The following is a 13,714-nucleotide window of genomic DNA, read 5'->3' on the forward strand; positions in this document are numbered from 1 at the left end:
CTTTTTTTAATACTTTATTTATAATTTTAAATCGTTTGACATTATAACATATTGATACAAACATTATACAATTGAATAAAATCCCCCCCTCCCCAACCTCCCTTTCTCCCTCCCCTACCTATCTTTTCTTGAGTAGTTTTTTTGCACCACCTCTAAGTAGAAATTCTGTCTGGGCCAGAGAAGAAAGAATCACAGAAGAAGAAAGAATAATAAATCTAAAGTTCATGTCAACTATCAATAATACTTTTGTCACAGGTGAGTCCTTCCCCCCTCTATCTGAAGCAATGCCCGGCTAGCTCAGTCGGTAGAGCATGGGACTCTTAATCCCAGGGTCGTGGGTTCGAGCCCCACGTTGGGCGTGCGTTATTTTACTTCAACCAAGTTTATTCATTACCAATTCTATGCTAACTAAATCTATACGATCACCCTCCTCCACCGACTATGATGCGAGGTGTTCAGAGGGTGAACCTCTGTTTGGCTGCCTCGCCCCGGAAGCCCGTCACGTGCCCGATAGTTGCCATGGGAGCGGCTCGGCGTTTCCCCGGGACAGCGTGGCGACCGCACCTCGGAGATGGACGGGCCCGCGGGGCCGAAAATGGACCTGATCTCTTCCGTATTCGGCTCGCTGAAAGTAGAGGAGCAGAATGAGGTGCTGGCGCGATTGTTCCGAGCCTGTCAGGTGAGGACACGGCGGCCTCAGGTCGGGAGCCGATTGTAATGGGATCGCGCCATTGTATTTGGCTGGAGCTGGACAACTCAAGCCAGAAATGGGATAAGACCAGAACTAACCATTAACCAGAATTCTGCTGGTCTTATGTAATAATCACAGCAAGGAATAGGAACGGAAGTTGACATGCCCACTCCTCCAACCTTTTCTTCCATTTGGAAAGATAATAGGTTAATCATTTTTGCCTTGGACATCACTTTCCTCCTGTCTCCCTATCTCAATTGTCTGCTCCTGCTTTAAATGTCTTGTTAATCTCAGTGCAGCACTGAATGAGTGAACTCCAAAGATTTGCAACCTTCCTCCATCCCTATTTTAAGTGGGCAACCCCTCATTCTACTTCCTTATACCCCCATGAGAGGGAACATCCTTTCAGTATCAACCCTTCATTCCCCTGTTGATGTTTCAGTACAAACACCTTTCATGCTTATGCATCAAATAATATTTATCTAGATACTATTTATTGCTGTGTAATAAAACATGTTAGAAACAGAATTACCTTTAAAGAAATTGCTCGAGACAAATATTGAGAACAAAGAACTTTATTACAACAACAATGCAAAGTTGAGTGCTTCCCCTTACCCTGGGAATACACACATACACTGGGGCTCACCCAACTTTTATACAGTAAATTTCAGTATCAGAATACTCTCCCCCTTACATTCTTCTGCCCCCTGGATGGGTTTGGCAGAGGCAATCCTTCCTGCCTTCGTGCAGTTTCAGTATACTTGGAGGGCCAGGGGGTATCCTGTCGGTGTCCCTTCATGTTATTGTCCTTATTCACACCTTCCTGATTCTCAGAGCTACAGTCTCTTGGTATGTAGAGTTGGCTCATCCTGTCTAAGGTTGACTAATTTAATATGTATAACTTTGTAAATCTGTGTAAGGTTAACTAATTAGATATGTAGAACTTGGCACTTCTGTCTATCCAGACTACCTCAACTTCCTACATTCTATTGTTCCTTACTGCTCCTTATCTTTTTCTTATGGTGGCTCATTGATCTTGTCACAAAGACTAGAAGATTCTTATGTTAATCGTGCTGACTCTGGTTTCCTGCATCCTAATTCCCAAGCTCATCCTGTTTGTACTGGTTACAGCCATTAACTGATGTATGAATTTTAGTTTCCTTCATGTTCATAATTTTAGATCAGTTTTCCCATCTCTCACAAACAGAAATGCTAATATTACATGAAATTGCCTTTAGGGTTCGATAAAGCATATAAAGATTTGCCATTAGCATTGCCTGGCGCCTCTTACAGTCAGAGAGAGTCACTGAGGACCGTAATTTTGCCTCCAATAATCCCTTCACCACTGCAACCACACAAGACTCCAATTTAGTTCAAACATCAGCAACCCAAGGCCAGATCCATACATCTGATATGATGAGGTGGCCTTTCAGGAGGCTTTCTTCTTGATTCCTGTTTCTGAATCCTGGTTCTCATGAACCAGTCTCCAGCAGCCTGCAGCCTTGTGTCAGTCCATTGACTTCAAGTTGGCAGCAGCCTGCAGCCTGTGTGGGTTTCTTGCCCACAAGTCACCTGCAGTTCACCATCTGTGTGTGTCCTTCAGCCACAGAGCCCCTCACAAGTCCACCACCATGGTCACCTTCAGGGTCATCTTCTCTATTTCTTCTCAACAGAGGAGAGGGAATGCTGATGAGTCTTCTTCCTGTTACTGGTGCAAATGAAAGGTCCCATCTCAGGAAACTGAATTGATTTTGGGAGTCAGCAAGCTGTTTTGGTGGAGTGTGCTGTTTAGGAAGGTCATGTGGTTTTGCAAGCAGAGAGAATCAAGCAGGTTTTTTTTCTGAGTGTGACAGAGAGAGAGACTGCTAGTTTTCGGCAATGGCTTTTGGAAGCTTGTTGGAAACCCCATTTAGAAAACAGGTTGCGAGTTCTGAGTTCAGCCTGTTCAAAGCCCTTGTGGTTCTTACAAGAGGAGATTGCTGGCTGTATAATGTTTTGCCTGAGATAAGAGAAACAGAAAAGGAACTCTGTGCTGACCAGAAAGAAAGAGGTTATCATCTGGAAAACCCTGATGGGGCAAGTTTCTTCGACAAGACACTGAAGTGGCTGATCGGAAGGAAACAGTTTGTATGTGTCCAATGAGCAACAAATCTCTCTCTGAAAACCAACAAGAACCTTCCTGAGTGGTAACCATTTACCTTTTAAGCACCGGAGTTTGGTGAAAATTCATAAATGTGAAATTCTGTTCACAGTATAAGAATTGCCTGATACCAGTTAATTTAGAGGAGTGAGAAGTGAGATTGGACTGTGAATTAAAGAACTTTTCTGAACTTGTACACACATTATATACACATGTGCTTCAAATTAGAAGGGGGTTAAGTTAAGTTAATAGTAATAAGTTAAAGTTTGATCCTATTTTTATGTTTAAAGAAAATTAAGAGTAACTTTTGTTTAAGTAACCATTTGTCTTGGTGAATTTCTATTGCTGCTGGGTTTTGGGGTCCTCTGGACCCATCACAAAGCAATTAGCAATTTACAAGCAATTGGAATTTAAACCCAGCAGCAGAATGCAATCAGAAGCCATTCTTGGGGGGTGGGTTCCAACCCCAGAATACACCCATAGGAAAAGGGGGATTCCAACTACAGAGGGTACTCTACACATGGGCTACCTACAGGGATCTGCATGCTACTGTACCCCTGATAATTGGTAGCACAGCTACATTGCCATATCGGCTGAGTCTACAGCGATACCATGGTTAGCTTAAGTGGTTGCTACTCCCTTACCCACAACCACATGGCAAAGAGCAAGTAAAACTGAGGTGCTGCAGTTTTATAACCTGCCCTACTCAGCAGGGCCTGTGAGGTAGGGGTCTGGCCAGTGGGAGTATGTCCTCTGGCTGGTGGGCTCACACACGATTGGCAGGCTGGAGAGGCTGGGTGGTGCCTCGATTTTGAGGGACAGCTAAATGTGGTTTTAGACATGTCTAAAATGGTTTGGAAGTCACGTTAAACTGGAGATGAAACATAGGCCTGGGGGAGGATGTGCACTCCGAGTGTTGGAGAAAGCACATAGTGCTGGTCAATCCCAAATCTCCCCCTCGACCAAAAGCGATCACTGGGTCCTGGTGGAGTTGGGTCCTATGGGAACAACTCCCTACTGTCAGAGGGGAGGTGAAAAGAGAGGAATTTGCCTGGTCGCTGACTCAGATGCCTTGTTTTCCCTGTTTAGTTGGCAAATGTGACCACCCTTACTTCTTGTGATCAGGCAGTGCAAGGGCACCCAATGGGTGTCGAACCCTGTCCTGGCATAGTCTTGCCCACGCAGCTGAGTACTATCTGCAGTACAGAGCCCAGATATGCCTTGCCACCCTATCCCATGGTGAGACAGGGGACAGACTGGCAGGCATGCATCCAAAGGGTGTACCCAAAGTATTGGGGTCCTGGATGCCGTGCCTGCTCAGGTCTACTGATAGGGGCCACAAGTGCCTGTGTGGGGCCAGAAGTGCCTGTGTTGGACCCCATGTGAAGATAGCCAGGATGAGTTGGCTGACCATTTCCAAATTAGTGTTTAAACGAAAGGCTCCAGAAACCCCCATGCATGAGGGGTTTTGGTAATAGGAGGGAAGAATCTGGGGTGGCATTGCCATTTTAATGGATGTTGCAAGGGGATGGGGGGTGAGGGGATTGAAGGAACTATAATTTTAAACATCAGAGAAAAAAACAATTATGTACATGGCCATGGAAATTTTCACAAAGCTAACGTGGTGATTTTTTTTTTAAATTTTTTATTTTTCACACCATAAACCACATTGACCAAGATACATACATTTTCCTTTTCAAATATATCTTTCTTTGGCTTGGCTTCGCGGACGAAGATTTATGGAGGGGGTAAATGTCCACGTCAGCTGCAGGCTCGTTTGTGGCTGACAAGTCTGATGCAGGATAGGGAGACACGGTTGCAGGGGAAAATTGGTTGGTTGGGGTTGGGTGTTGGGTTTTTCCTCCTTTGCCTTTTGTCAGTGAGGTGGGCTCTGCAGTCTTCTTCAAAGGAGGTTGCTGCCGGGGAGTCACGTGATGGAGTAGTGGCCGGACGGTGAACTCCAGCCCTCTCCAGAAAAGTCGGGAAAAACGAGAGAAAATACAAAGGCACAGAAATACAAGTTAAAGAAAAGTGAATATAAAGGTGGAAAGAAGATGGAGACAAAAGGAGAAAAATCAAAATCAACGGAAAGAAGAGAGGAAGAGAAGACAACGGAGGAAAAAGGTGAAGGCCTTACCTGTCCGAAGAGGCCCGCTGCGGAGAGAAGACCCCACTACCTCAGGTCGGTAGAAAGAGAACTACAACAATGGCTCACAGAGCCGAGTAAAAGTGCGCAACCGCGCATGCGCGACTCCTCGCGCATGCGCGATGCGCATACAAAAAAACACACCGACGGGAGGGGGGACCAGCTGGGGAGTCGATCTCCACAGCCGGCAACGACAGCTGCAGAACACCTGCAGCAAGAAGACACCACAGAAGACAATGGAAACAAGAAAGAAGAGGAGGAAAGGGCAGCAAAGAAACAACAGATGGTCAACCTAGAGGAAGAAGAAGAGGAAGAGGAAGAGTACAGGGAAATAGAAGAAGAAAAGATAGGCAAGGTAAAGGAGGTACTTGCTCTTGTTAGAGGATACATGGAGTCATTTAAAGAATGGCAAACACAGGAATTCAATGATTTAAGAAGAAGAATAAACAACACAGAAAAGAAAATAAATAAAATGGATATGACCTTAACAGAAATGGGGAAAAAAATGGACAAGATGGAAGAACGGGCAATAGCAGCAGAAATGGAGGTAGAAGACTTAAAAAAGAAATTGGAGGAATCTAATAAAAAAACTAAAGAGACACAAGAATTACTAGCCCAAAAAATAGATATAATGGAAAATTATAACAGAAGAAATAACATAAAGATAGTGGGCCTTAAGGAAGATGTAGAAGGCAAGAATATGAGGGAGTTTATAAAAGAATGGATCCCTAAGGCCCTAGGATGTCCAGAACTACAGCAAGAAATGGAAATAGAAAGGGCACATAGAGCATTGGCCTCTAAACCACAACCACAACAAAAACCAAGATCTATTGTAGTAAAATTCCTAAGATATACTACAAGAGAAAAGGTACTGGAGAAGACAATGGAAAAAGTAAGAGAGGGCAACAAACCACTGGAGTATAAAGGGCAAAAAATCTTCATTTATCCAGATATAAGCTTTGAACTCCTAAAGAAGAGAAAAGAGTTCAATGCAGCAAAAGCGATTTTATGGAAGAAAGGATATAAATTTACACTGAAGCATCCTGCGGTATTGAAAATATTTATTCCAGGACAACAAAACAGACTATTCTCGGATCCAGAAGAAGCACGAAAATTTGCAGAACAATTACAAAAATAGACTGAGGGATGAAGACGGGTAATGAGAGCAAAAATTATCACGATTGATATGTATGTGGGTAAAGACAAAAATAGACTGAGGGATGAAGACGGGTAAGGAGGGTAAAAATGACCACGATTGATATGTATGTGGGTAAAGAGGTATAAGAGTGAATAGAGACAATGGGCATATGTGAAAGTATCTGTAATTAGAGGAAAACATAGAGAGTATAGACAAGAATTAATAAGGGAAGGTAATGGAATAGAGAGAATAAGGAGGGAATTAAAAGAGTGACCTTTGTGACATATAAAAAGCGAAATCTTTTCTGGGGGGGGCTGGGTGGGGGAAAAGAGCGGTCACTGCAAAATCAGTTGACGCTTGCGAGTGGATTCGCAAATCCAAATGGAGAGGGGAGATGTGGTTGTCCGACAAGGGATAAAGGGCAACTCAGGAGGGGAAGGGGAGATTGGGGATAAAGAAGATAGAAATAGGAGAATAAGGAAAATGTTGGATGTTGTAGGAATGTTGTCTGGTAAAGAGTTGAAAATAAGAAAACAGAAATGGAAAAGGAGGAAAGGTAATGATGGAAAAACGGAAAGAGAAGATAAACAAAATATAAAATGGCTACGCTGAACTATATGACTCTAAATATTAATGGAATACATAACCAAATTAAAAGGAAGAAACTACTAAATTTACTGAAAAAGGGAAAAATAGATATAGCATTTGTCCAAGAAACACACTTAACTGAATTGGAGCACAAGAAATTAAAGAGAGATTGGGTAGGACATGTAACAGCAGCATCGTATAATTCAAAAGCAAGAGGAGTGGCTATATTAATTAGCAAAAATGTGCCATTTAAAATAGAAGAGGAAATAAGAGATCCAGCAGGGAGATATGTTATGATAAAATGTCAGATATATTCAGAGCTTTGGAATCTACTTAATATATATTCACCTAACGAAGAAGATCAAAAGTTTATGCAAGATATCTTTTTGAAGGTAGCTAATACGCAAGGGAACATACTAATAGGAGGGGATTTCAATCTGAATTTGGATCCAAATATGGATAAAACGGGGAAAAAAATTAACAGGAAGAACAAAGTAACCAAATTTATAATTAAATCAATGCAAGAAATGAAACTTGTGGACATATGGAGGAAACAAAACCCAAAAGAAAAGGAATACTCATACTACTCGACTAGACATAAAACATACTCAAGGATAGACCTATTCCTGTTATCAGCCCACATACAAGGGAGAGTTAGGAAAACGGAATATAAAGCTAGACTATTATCGGACCACTCACCCCTGTTATTGGCAATAGAGCTAGAAGACATCCCTCCAAGAATGTATAGATGGAGATTAAACCCCATGCTACTTAAAAGACAGGATTTTAGAGAATTTATTGAAAAACAATTAAAAATGTACTTTGAAGTAAATACGGAATCAGTGGAAGATAAGTTTATACTATGGGACGCAATGAAAGCATTCATTAGAGGGCAAATAATAAGTTATGCAACCAAGATGAAGAAGGACTATAATCAGGAAACAGAGCAGTTGGAAAGGGAAATAATAAACATAGAAAAAAAATTAGCAATAAAGGAAGATACAACCAAAAGAAGAGAATTGGCGGATAAAAAAATAAAATATGAAACATTACAAACATATAAGGTGGAGAAGAATATAATGAAGACAAAACAGAAATATTATGAACTAGGGGAAAAAACACACAAAATCCTAGCATGGCAGCTTAAGACAGAGCAAACTAAGAAAACGGTATTGGCAACAAGGAAAAAAGACAAACAAATTACATATAATCCAAAAGAAATTAAGGAAAACTTCAGAGAATTCTATGAACAATTATACCGAACCGAAAACGAAGGGAAAGAAGGGAAAATAGATGAATTTTTGACTAAAATTGAACTACCAAAACTACAAATAGAGGAACAAAATAAATTAACAGAACCATTTGGAACAGTAGAAATACAAGAGATAATAAAAAATTTACCAAATAATAAGACACCAGGAGAGGATGGACTCCCAATAGAATTCTACAAAACATTTAAAGACCTAATAATACCGCCCCTCCTGGATGTAATCAACCAGATTGATGAGACACAAAACTTACCAGATTCATGTAAAACAGCAATAATTACAGTGATACTAAAACAAGGGAAAGATCCACTCTCACCAGCGTCATATAGACCAATATCTTTGCTAAACACAGATTATAAGATAATAGCTAAACTATTAGCGAACAGATTAGCAGAACAGGTACCGAAAATGGTAAATTTAGACCAAACTGGATTTATCAAAAAAAGACGCACAACAGACAATATTTGTAAATTTATTAACTTAATTCATGCAGTAGAAGGAAATAAAGCACCGGCAGTAGCAGTTGCTTTAGACGCAGAGAAGGCCTTCGACAGAGTAGAATGGAATTACTTGTTCAAAGTATTGCAAAAATTCAGTTTACCGGAGAAGTATATTAATTGGATTAAAGCATTATATAAGGGACCGTTAGCGAAAGTGACAGTAAATGGACATGTATCAAAGCAATTTAACTTAAGCAGGTCAACGCGGCAGGGATGCCCACTATCACCATTATTGTTTGCGCTAGCTATAGAACCACTAGCAGAATCGATAAGAAGAGATAATAATATAAAAGGAATAAAAATAAAAGACAGGGAATATAAAATCAGTCTGTTTGCGGATGATGTGATAGTGTACTTAACAGAACCAGAACTATCAATAAAAGAACTATATAAGAAATTGAAGGAATATGGAGAAGTGTCGGGATACAAGATAAACGTAAATAAAAGTGAAGCAATGCCTATGAATAACGCGGATTTCTCAAAATTTAAGGAGGAATCCCCATTCAGATGGCAAACGCAGGCAATAAGATACCTAGGTGTGCAAATAAACAAAAATCTAGGCCAATTATATAAACTCAATTACAATCCACTAATGAAAAAACTACAGGACGATTTAGAGCATTGGAAAGAGCTACCACTAACACTGATAGGAAGGATAAACTGTATTAAAATGAACATTTTTCCAAGGATACTATACTTATTTCAGGCATTGCCAATACAACTGACAGAAAAATTCTTCAAAGAGTTAAAGAAAATAATAAGGAGATTTTTATGGAGAGGGGGGAAACCGAGGATAGCACTAGACAAATTAACAGAATGGTATAAACAAGGAGGCTTACAATTGCCAAACTTCAAAAATTATTATAGAGCCGCACAATTAAGGTACCTATCAGATTTTTATCAAACAAGGGAAAAACCAGACTGGACGAGACTAGAATTAGATAAAATAGGGGAAAAGATACCTGAACACATATTATATAAATGGGACGAAAAATTGGTACAACATAGAACTTCTCCAGTATTACACCATCTCCTCAATATATGGAAGAAGATACATGTAGAAAGAAATAAAATAAATTACCAAATACCAAAACTAATATTGACGCAAAATAAGCTACTCCCTTTTACAATAGACAACCTTGCCTTTAGAAAATGGGAAAAAAAAGGGATTAAAAGAATAGAAAATTGTTTTTCAGGAAGTAGATTCTTATCCTTTGAACAAATGAGAGATAAGTACAATATAACGGGAGATACAGCGCTGGCATATTACCAACTGAGATCCTACTTGAAAGATAAATTAGGAAGCAACTTGAGTTTACCAGAGGGAAGTAACCTTGAATATGTGATTACAGATACAATGTTAATCAAAAGATTTATAAAAAATATGTATATTAAACTGCAAGAAAAGGAAAATGAGGAAACAAATGGTAAAACTAAACAAAAATGGGAACAAGATTTAAATATAAAGATAAAAAAGGAAACATGGGAGAAGTTATGCTCTGGAACGATGAGAAATACAATAAATACGAGGCTGCGTAGGATACAATATAATTGGTTACACAGACTATACATTACACCGCAAAAGTTAAATAAATGGGACCCAACAGTATCTGATAGATGTTTTCGATGTAAAAAAGAAAGGGGAACAACAATTCATGCAATCTGGACATGTGAGAGAGTAGAAAAATTTTGGGATGATCTCAATCAGATATTAAATAAAATAACAGAAAACAATCTACCAAAGAATCCAGAGATCTTTCTCCTAAGTAACATAAAAAATAAAGAATTTGGAATTGACTTGGAGGATGCACAAAAAAGATTTGTTAAGATAGCCCTAGCTGTAGCAAAAAAATGTATTATGTCAACCTGGAAATTGGAAGATAATTTGAAAATACAACAATGGTATATAGAAATGAATAAATGTATTCCATTAGAAAAAATAACATATAGTTTAAGAAATAATATTGAAATATTCGAACAAGTATGGGAGCCTTACATTAAATACAATAGCGAAAACCTACCGGGAACAAACATTACCTAAGTTGATGGAAGGAGAAGAGAAGAAAAAAATGGACTCAGTAGAATTTCTGGTGTATTTTTGTTGAATGACAACATTGTCTAACTGAATTAATGCAACCTAGATTGTATAACTAAAATGGATGAGAGGGGGGAGGGATGGGGGGGTGGCTTGGGAGGAGGGAGGGGGGAGGGAGAAAAAGTCACTGTAAATGTGTGGAAAAGAAAAAGTGTATATCATGGCTATTGTGATTTATGGTGTGAAAAATAAAAAATTAAAAAAAAAAAAAAAAAAAAAAAAAAGCAGGTTGCTGCCCGCCAAACTGTGAGGCGCCAAGATGCACGGTTTGAGGCGATATCAGCCCACTGGCGGTGGTCAATGTGGCAGGCACCAAGAGATTTCTTTAGGCAGTCCTTGTACCTTTTCTTTGGTGCACCTCTGTCACGGGGGCCAGTGGAGAGCTCGCCATATAACACGATCTTGGGAAGGCGATGGTCCTCCATTCTGGAGATGTGACCCACCCAGCGCAGCTGGATCTTCAGCAGCGTGGACTCGATGCTGTCGACCTCTGCCATCTTGAGTACTTCGACATTAGGGATGAAAGAGCTCCAATGAATGTTGAGGATGGAGCGGAGACAACGTTGGTGGAAGCGTTCTAGGAGCCGTAGGTGATTTTCCTTTTCAAATATATACAGTGTCGTTTTATCCCCCCCCTTCCCATCCCACCCTCCCTACCTCCCCTCCCATTCATTTAAAGTACAGAATCTAAGATACATTAAACCAGTCAAACAATGTTGTCACTCAATAAAAATAAACAAGAAATTCCACTGAGTCAATTCTTTTCATTTCCTTCTCCTTCTGTTATTTTAGGTGGTAGATGTCCCCAGTAGGTTTTCTCTATTGTGTTTCATGTATGGCTCCCATATTTGTTCAAATATTTCAATATTATTTCTTAAATTATATGTTATTTTTTCTAATGGAATACATTTATTCATTTCTATATACCATTGTTGTATTCTCAAGTTATCTTCTAATTTCCAGGCTGACATAATACATTTTTTTGCTACGGCTAGAGCTATCATAACAAATCTTTTTTGTGCACCATCCAAATCAAGTACAAATTCTTTGTTTTTTATGTTACTTAGGAGGCAGATCTCTGGGTTTTTTGGTATATTGCTTTCTGTAATTTTATTTAATATCTGGTTTAGATCTTCCCAAAATTTTTTCACTTTCTCACATGTCCAGATTGCATGAATTGTTCCCATTTCTTTTTTACAACGAAACCATCTGTCAGATACTGTTGGGTCCCATTTATTTAACTTTTGAGGTGTAATGTATAGCCTGTGTATCCAGTTATATTGTATCATACGTAACCTCGTGTTTATTGTATTTCTCATAGTTCCAGAGCATAACTTCTCCCATGTTTCCTTCTTTATCTTTATGTTTAAATCTTGTTCCCATTTTTGTTTAGTTTTACCATTTGTTTCCTCATTCTCCTTTTCTTGCAGTTTAATATACATATTTGTTATAAATTTTTTGATTATCATTGTATCTGTAATCACATATTCTAAATTACTTCCCTCTGGTAACCTCAGTCTGCTTCCCAATTTATCCTTCAAGTAGGATCTCAGTTGGTAGTATGCCAACACTGTATCTGGAGTTATATTATATTTATCCTTCATTTGTTCAAAGGATAGTAATTTTCTATTCTTTTGAAAAACAATTTTCTATTCTTTTGATCCCTTTTTTCTCCCATTCTCTAAAGGAAAGGTTATCTATTGTAAAAGGGATTAACTGATTTTGCGTCAGTATTAGTTTTGGTAATTGGTAATTTGTTTTATTCCTTTCTACATGAATCTTCTTCCAAATATTGAGCAGATGATGTAATACTGGAGAATTCCTACATTGTACCAATTTTTCATCCCATTTATATAATATATGTTCAGGTATCTTCTCCCCTATTTTATCTAGTTCTAATCTAGTCCAATCTGGCTTTTCCCTTGTTTGATAAAAATCTGATAAGTATCTTAATTGTGCGGCTCTATAATAATTTTTAAAGTTTGGCAGTTGTCAGCCTCCTTGTTTATACCATTCTGTTAATTTATCTAGTGCTATCCTCTGTTTCCCCCCTTTCCATAAAATTTTCCTTATTATTTTCTTTAACTCCTTGAAGAATTTCTCTGTCAAGTGTATTGGCAATGCCTGAAATAGGTATTGTATCCTTGGGAAAATGTTCATTTTAATACAGTTTATCCTTCCTATTAGTGTTAGTGGTAAGTCTTTCCAATGCTCTAAGTCGTCCTGTAATTTTTTTTCATTAGTGGATAATAATTGAGTTTATATAGATGGCCGAGGTTTTTATTTATTTGTATACCTAGGTATCTTATTGCTTGCATTTGCCATCTGAATGGTGATTCTTTCTTAAATTTTGAGAAATCCGCATTATTCATTGGCATTGCTTCACTTTTATTTGCGTTAATCTTGTAACCCGACACTTCTCCATATTCCTTCAATTTCTTATGTAATTCTTTTATTGATAATTCTGGTTCTGTTAAGTATACTATAACGTCATCTGCGAATAAACTGATTTTATATTCCTTGTCTTTTATTTTTATCCCTTTTATTTTATTTTCTGTTCTTATCAATTCTGCTAGTGGTTCTATAGCTAACGCGAACAATAAGGGTGATAGTGGGCATCCCTGCCTTGTTGATCTGCTTAAGTTAAATTGCTTTGATATATATCCACTTACTGTCACTTTCGCCAATGGCCTCTTATATAATGCTTTAATCCAATTAATAAACTTCTCTGGTAAACTGAATTTTTGTAATACTTTGAATAAATAATTCCATTCTACTCTGTCAAAGGCCTTCTCTGCGTCTAAAGCAACTGCTACTGTTGGAGCTTTACTCCCTTCTACTGCATGAATTAAGTTAATAAATTTACAAATATTGTCTGTTGTTCGTCTTTTTTTAATAAATCCAGTTTGGTCTAGATTTACTATTTTAGGTACATATTCTGCTAATCTGTTTGCTAATAGTTTAGCTATTATCTTATAATCTGTGTTAAGTAAAGATATTGGTCTATATGACGCTGGTGCGAGTGGATCTTTCCCTGTCTTTGATATTACTGTAATTATTGCTGTTTTGCATGAATCTGGTAAGCTTTGTGTTTTGTCAATCTGGTTGATTACTTCCAGGAGGGGAGGAATTAATAAATCTTTAAATG

General features: G+C 38.5%; 1 protein-coding gene and 1 non-coding gene across 5 annotated transcripts in view; both read left to right on the top strand.

The window, feature by feature from the left end:
- The first annotated feature begins 286 nt into the window (after positions 1-286).
- On the top strand, positions 287-359 carry trnak-cuu (transfer RNA lysine (anticodon CUU)). The gene has a single exon. It is a non-coding gene; the product is annotated as a tRNA-Lys (tRNA).
- A 175-nt stretch (positions 360-534) lies between these two features.
- Positions 535-13,714, top strand: part of LOC138753656 (F-box/WD repeat-containing protein 7-like) — a 76,943-nt gene continuing 63,763 nt past the window's right edge. For 3 of the 4 annotated variants that reach the window (XR_011351335.1, XM_069916904.1, XM_069916905.1), the window contains exon 1: positions 535-679. Coding sequence is in view for 3 of the 4 variants with exons in the window: in XM_069916904.1 (XP_069773005.1) it covers positions 572-679 (108 nt within the window). In the remaining variant the exon portion in view is untranslated. The remainder of the gene's footprint in view (positions 680-13,714) is intronic. The other variant, XM_069916906.1, reaches the window with a different exon arrangement.

The sequence above is a fragment of the Narcine bancroftii genome, chromosome 2 (genome assembly GCF_036971445.1).
Source record: "Narcine bancroftii isolate sNarBan1 chromosome 2, sNarBan1.hap1, whole genome shotgun sequence".
Taxonomy (NCBI): Eukaryota; Metazoa; Chordata; class Chondrichthyes; order Torpediniformes; family Narcinidae; genus Narcine; species Narcine bancroftii.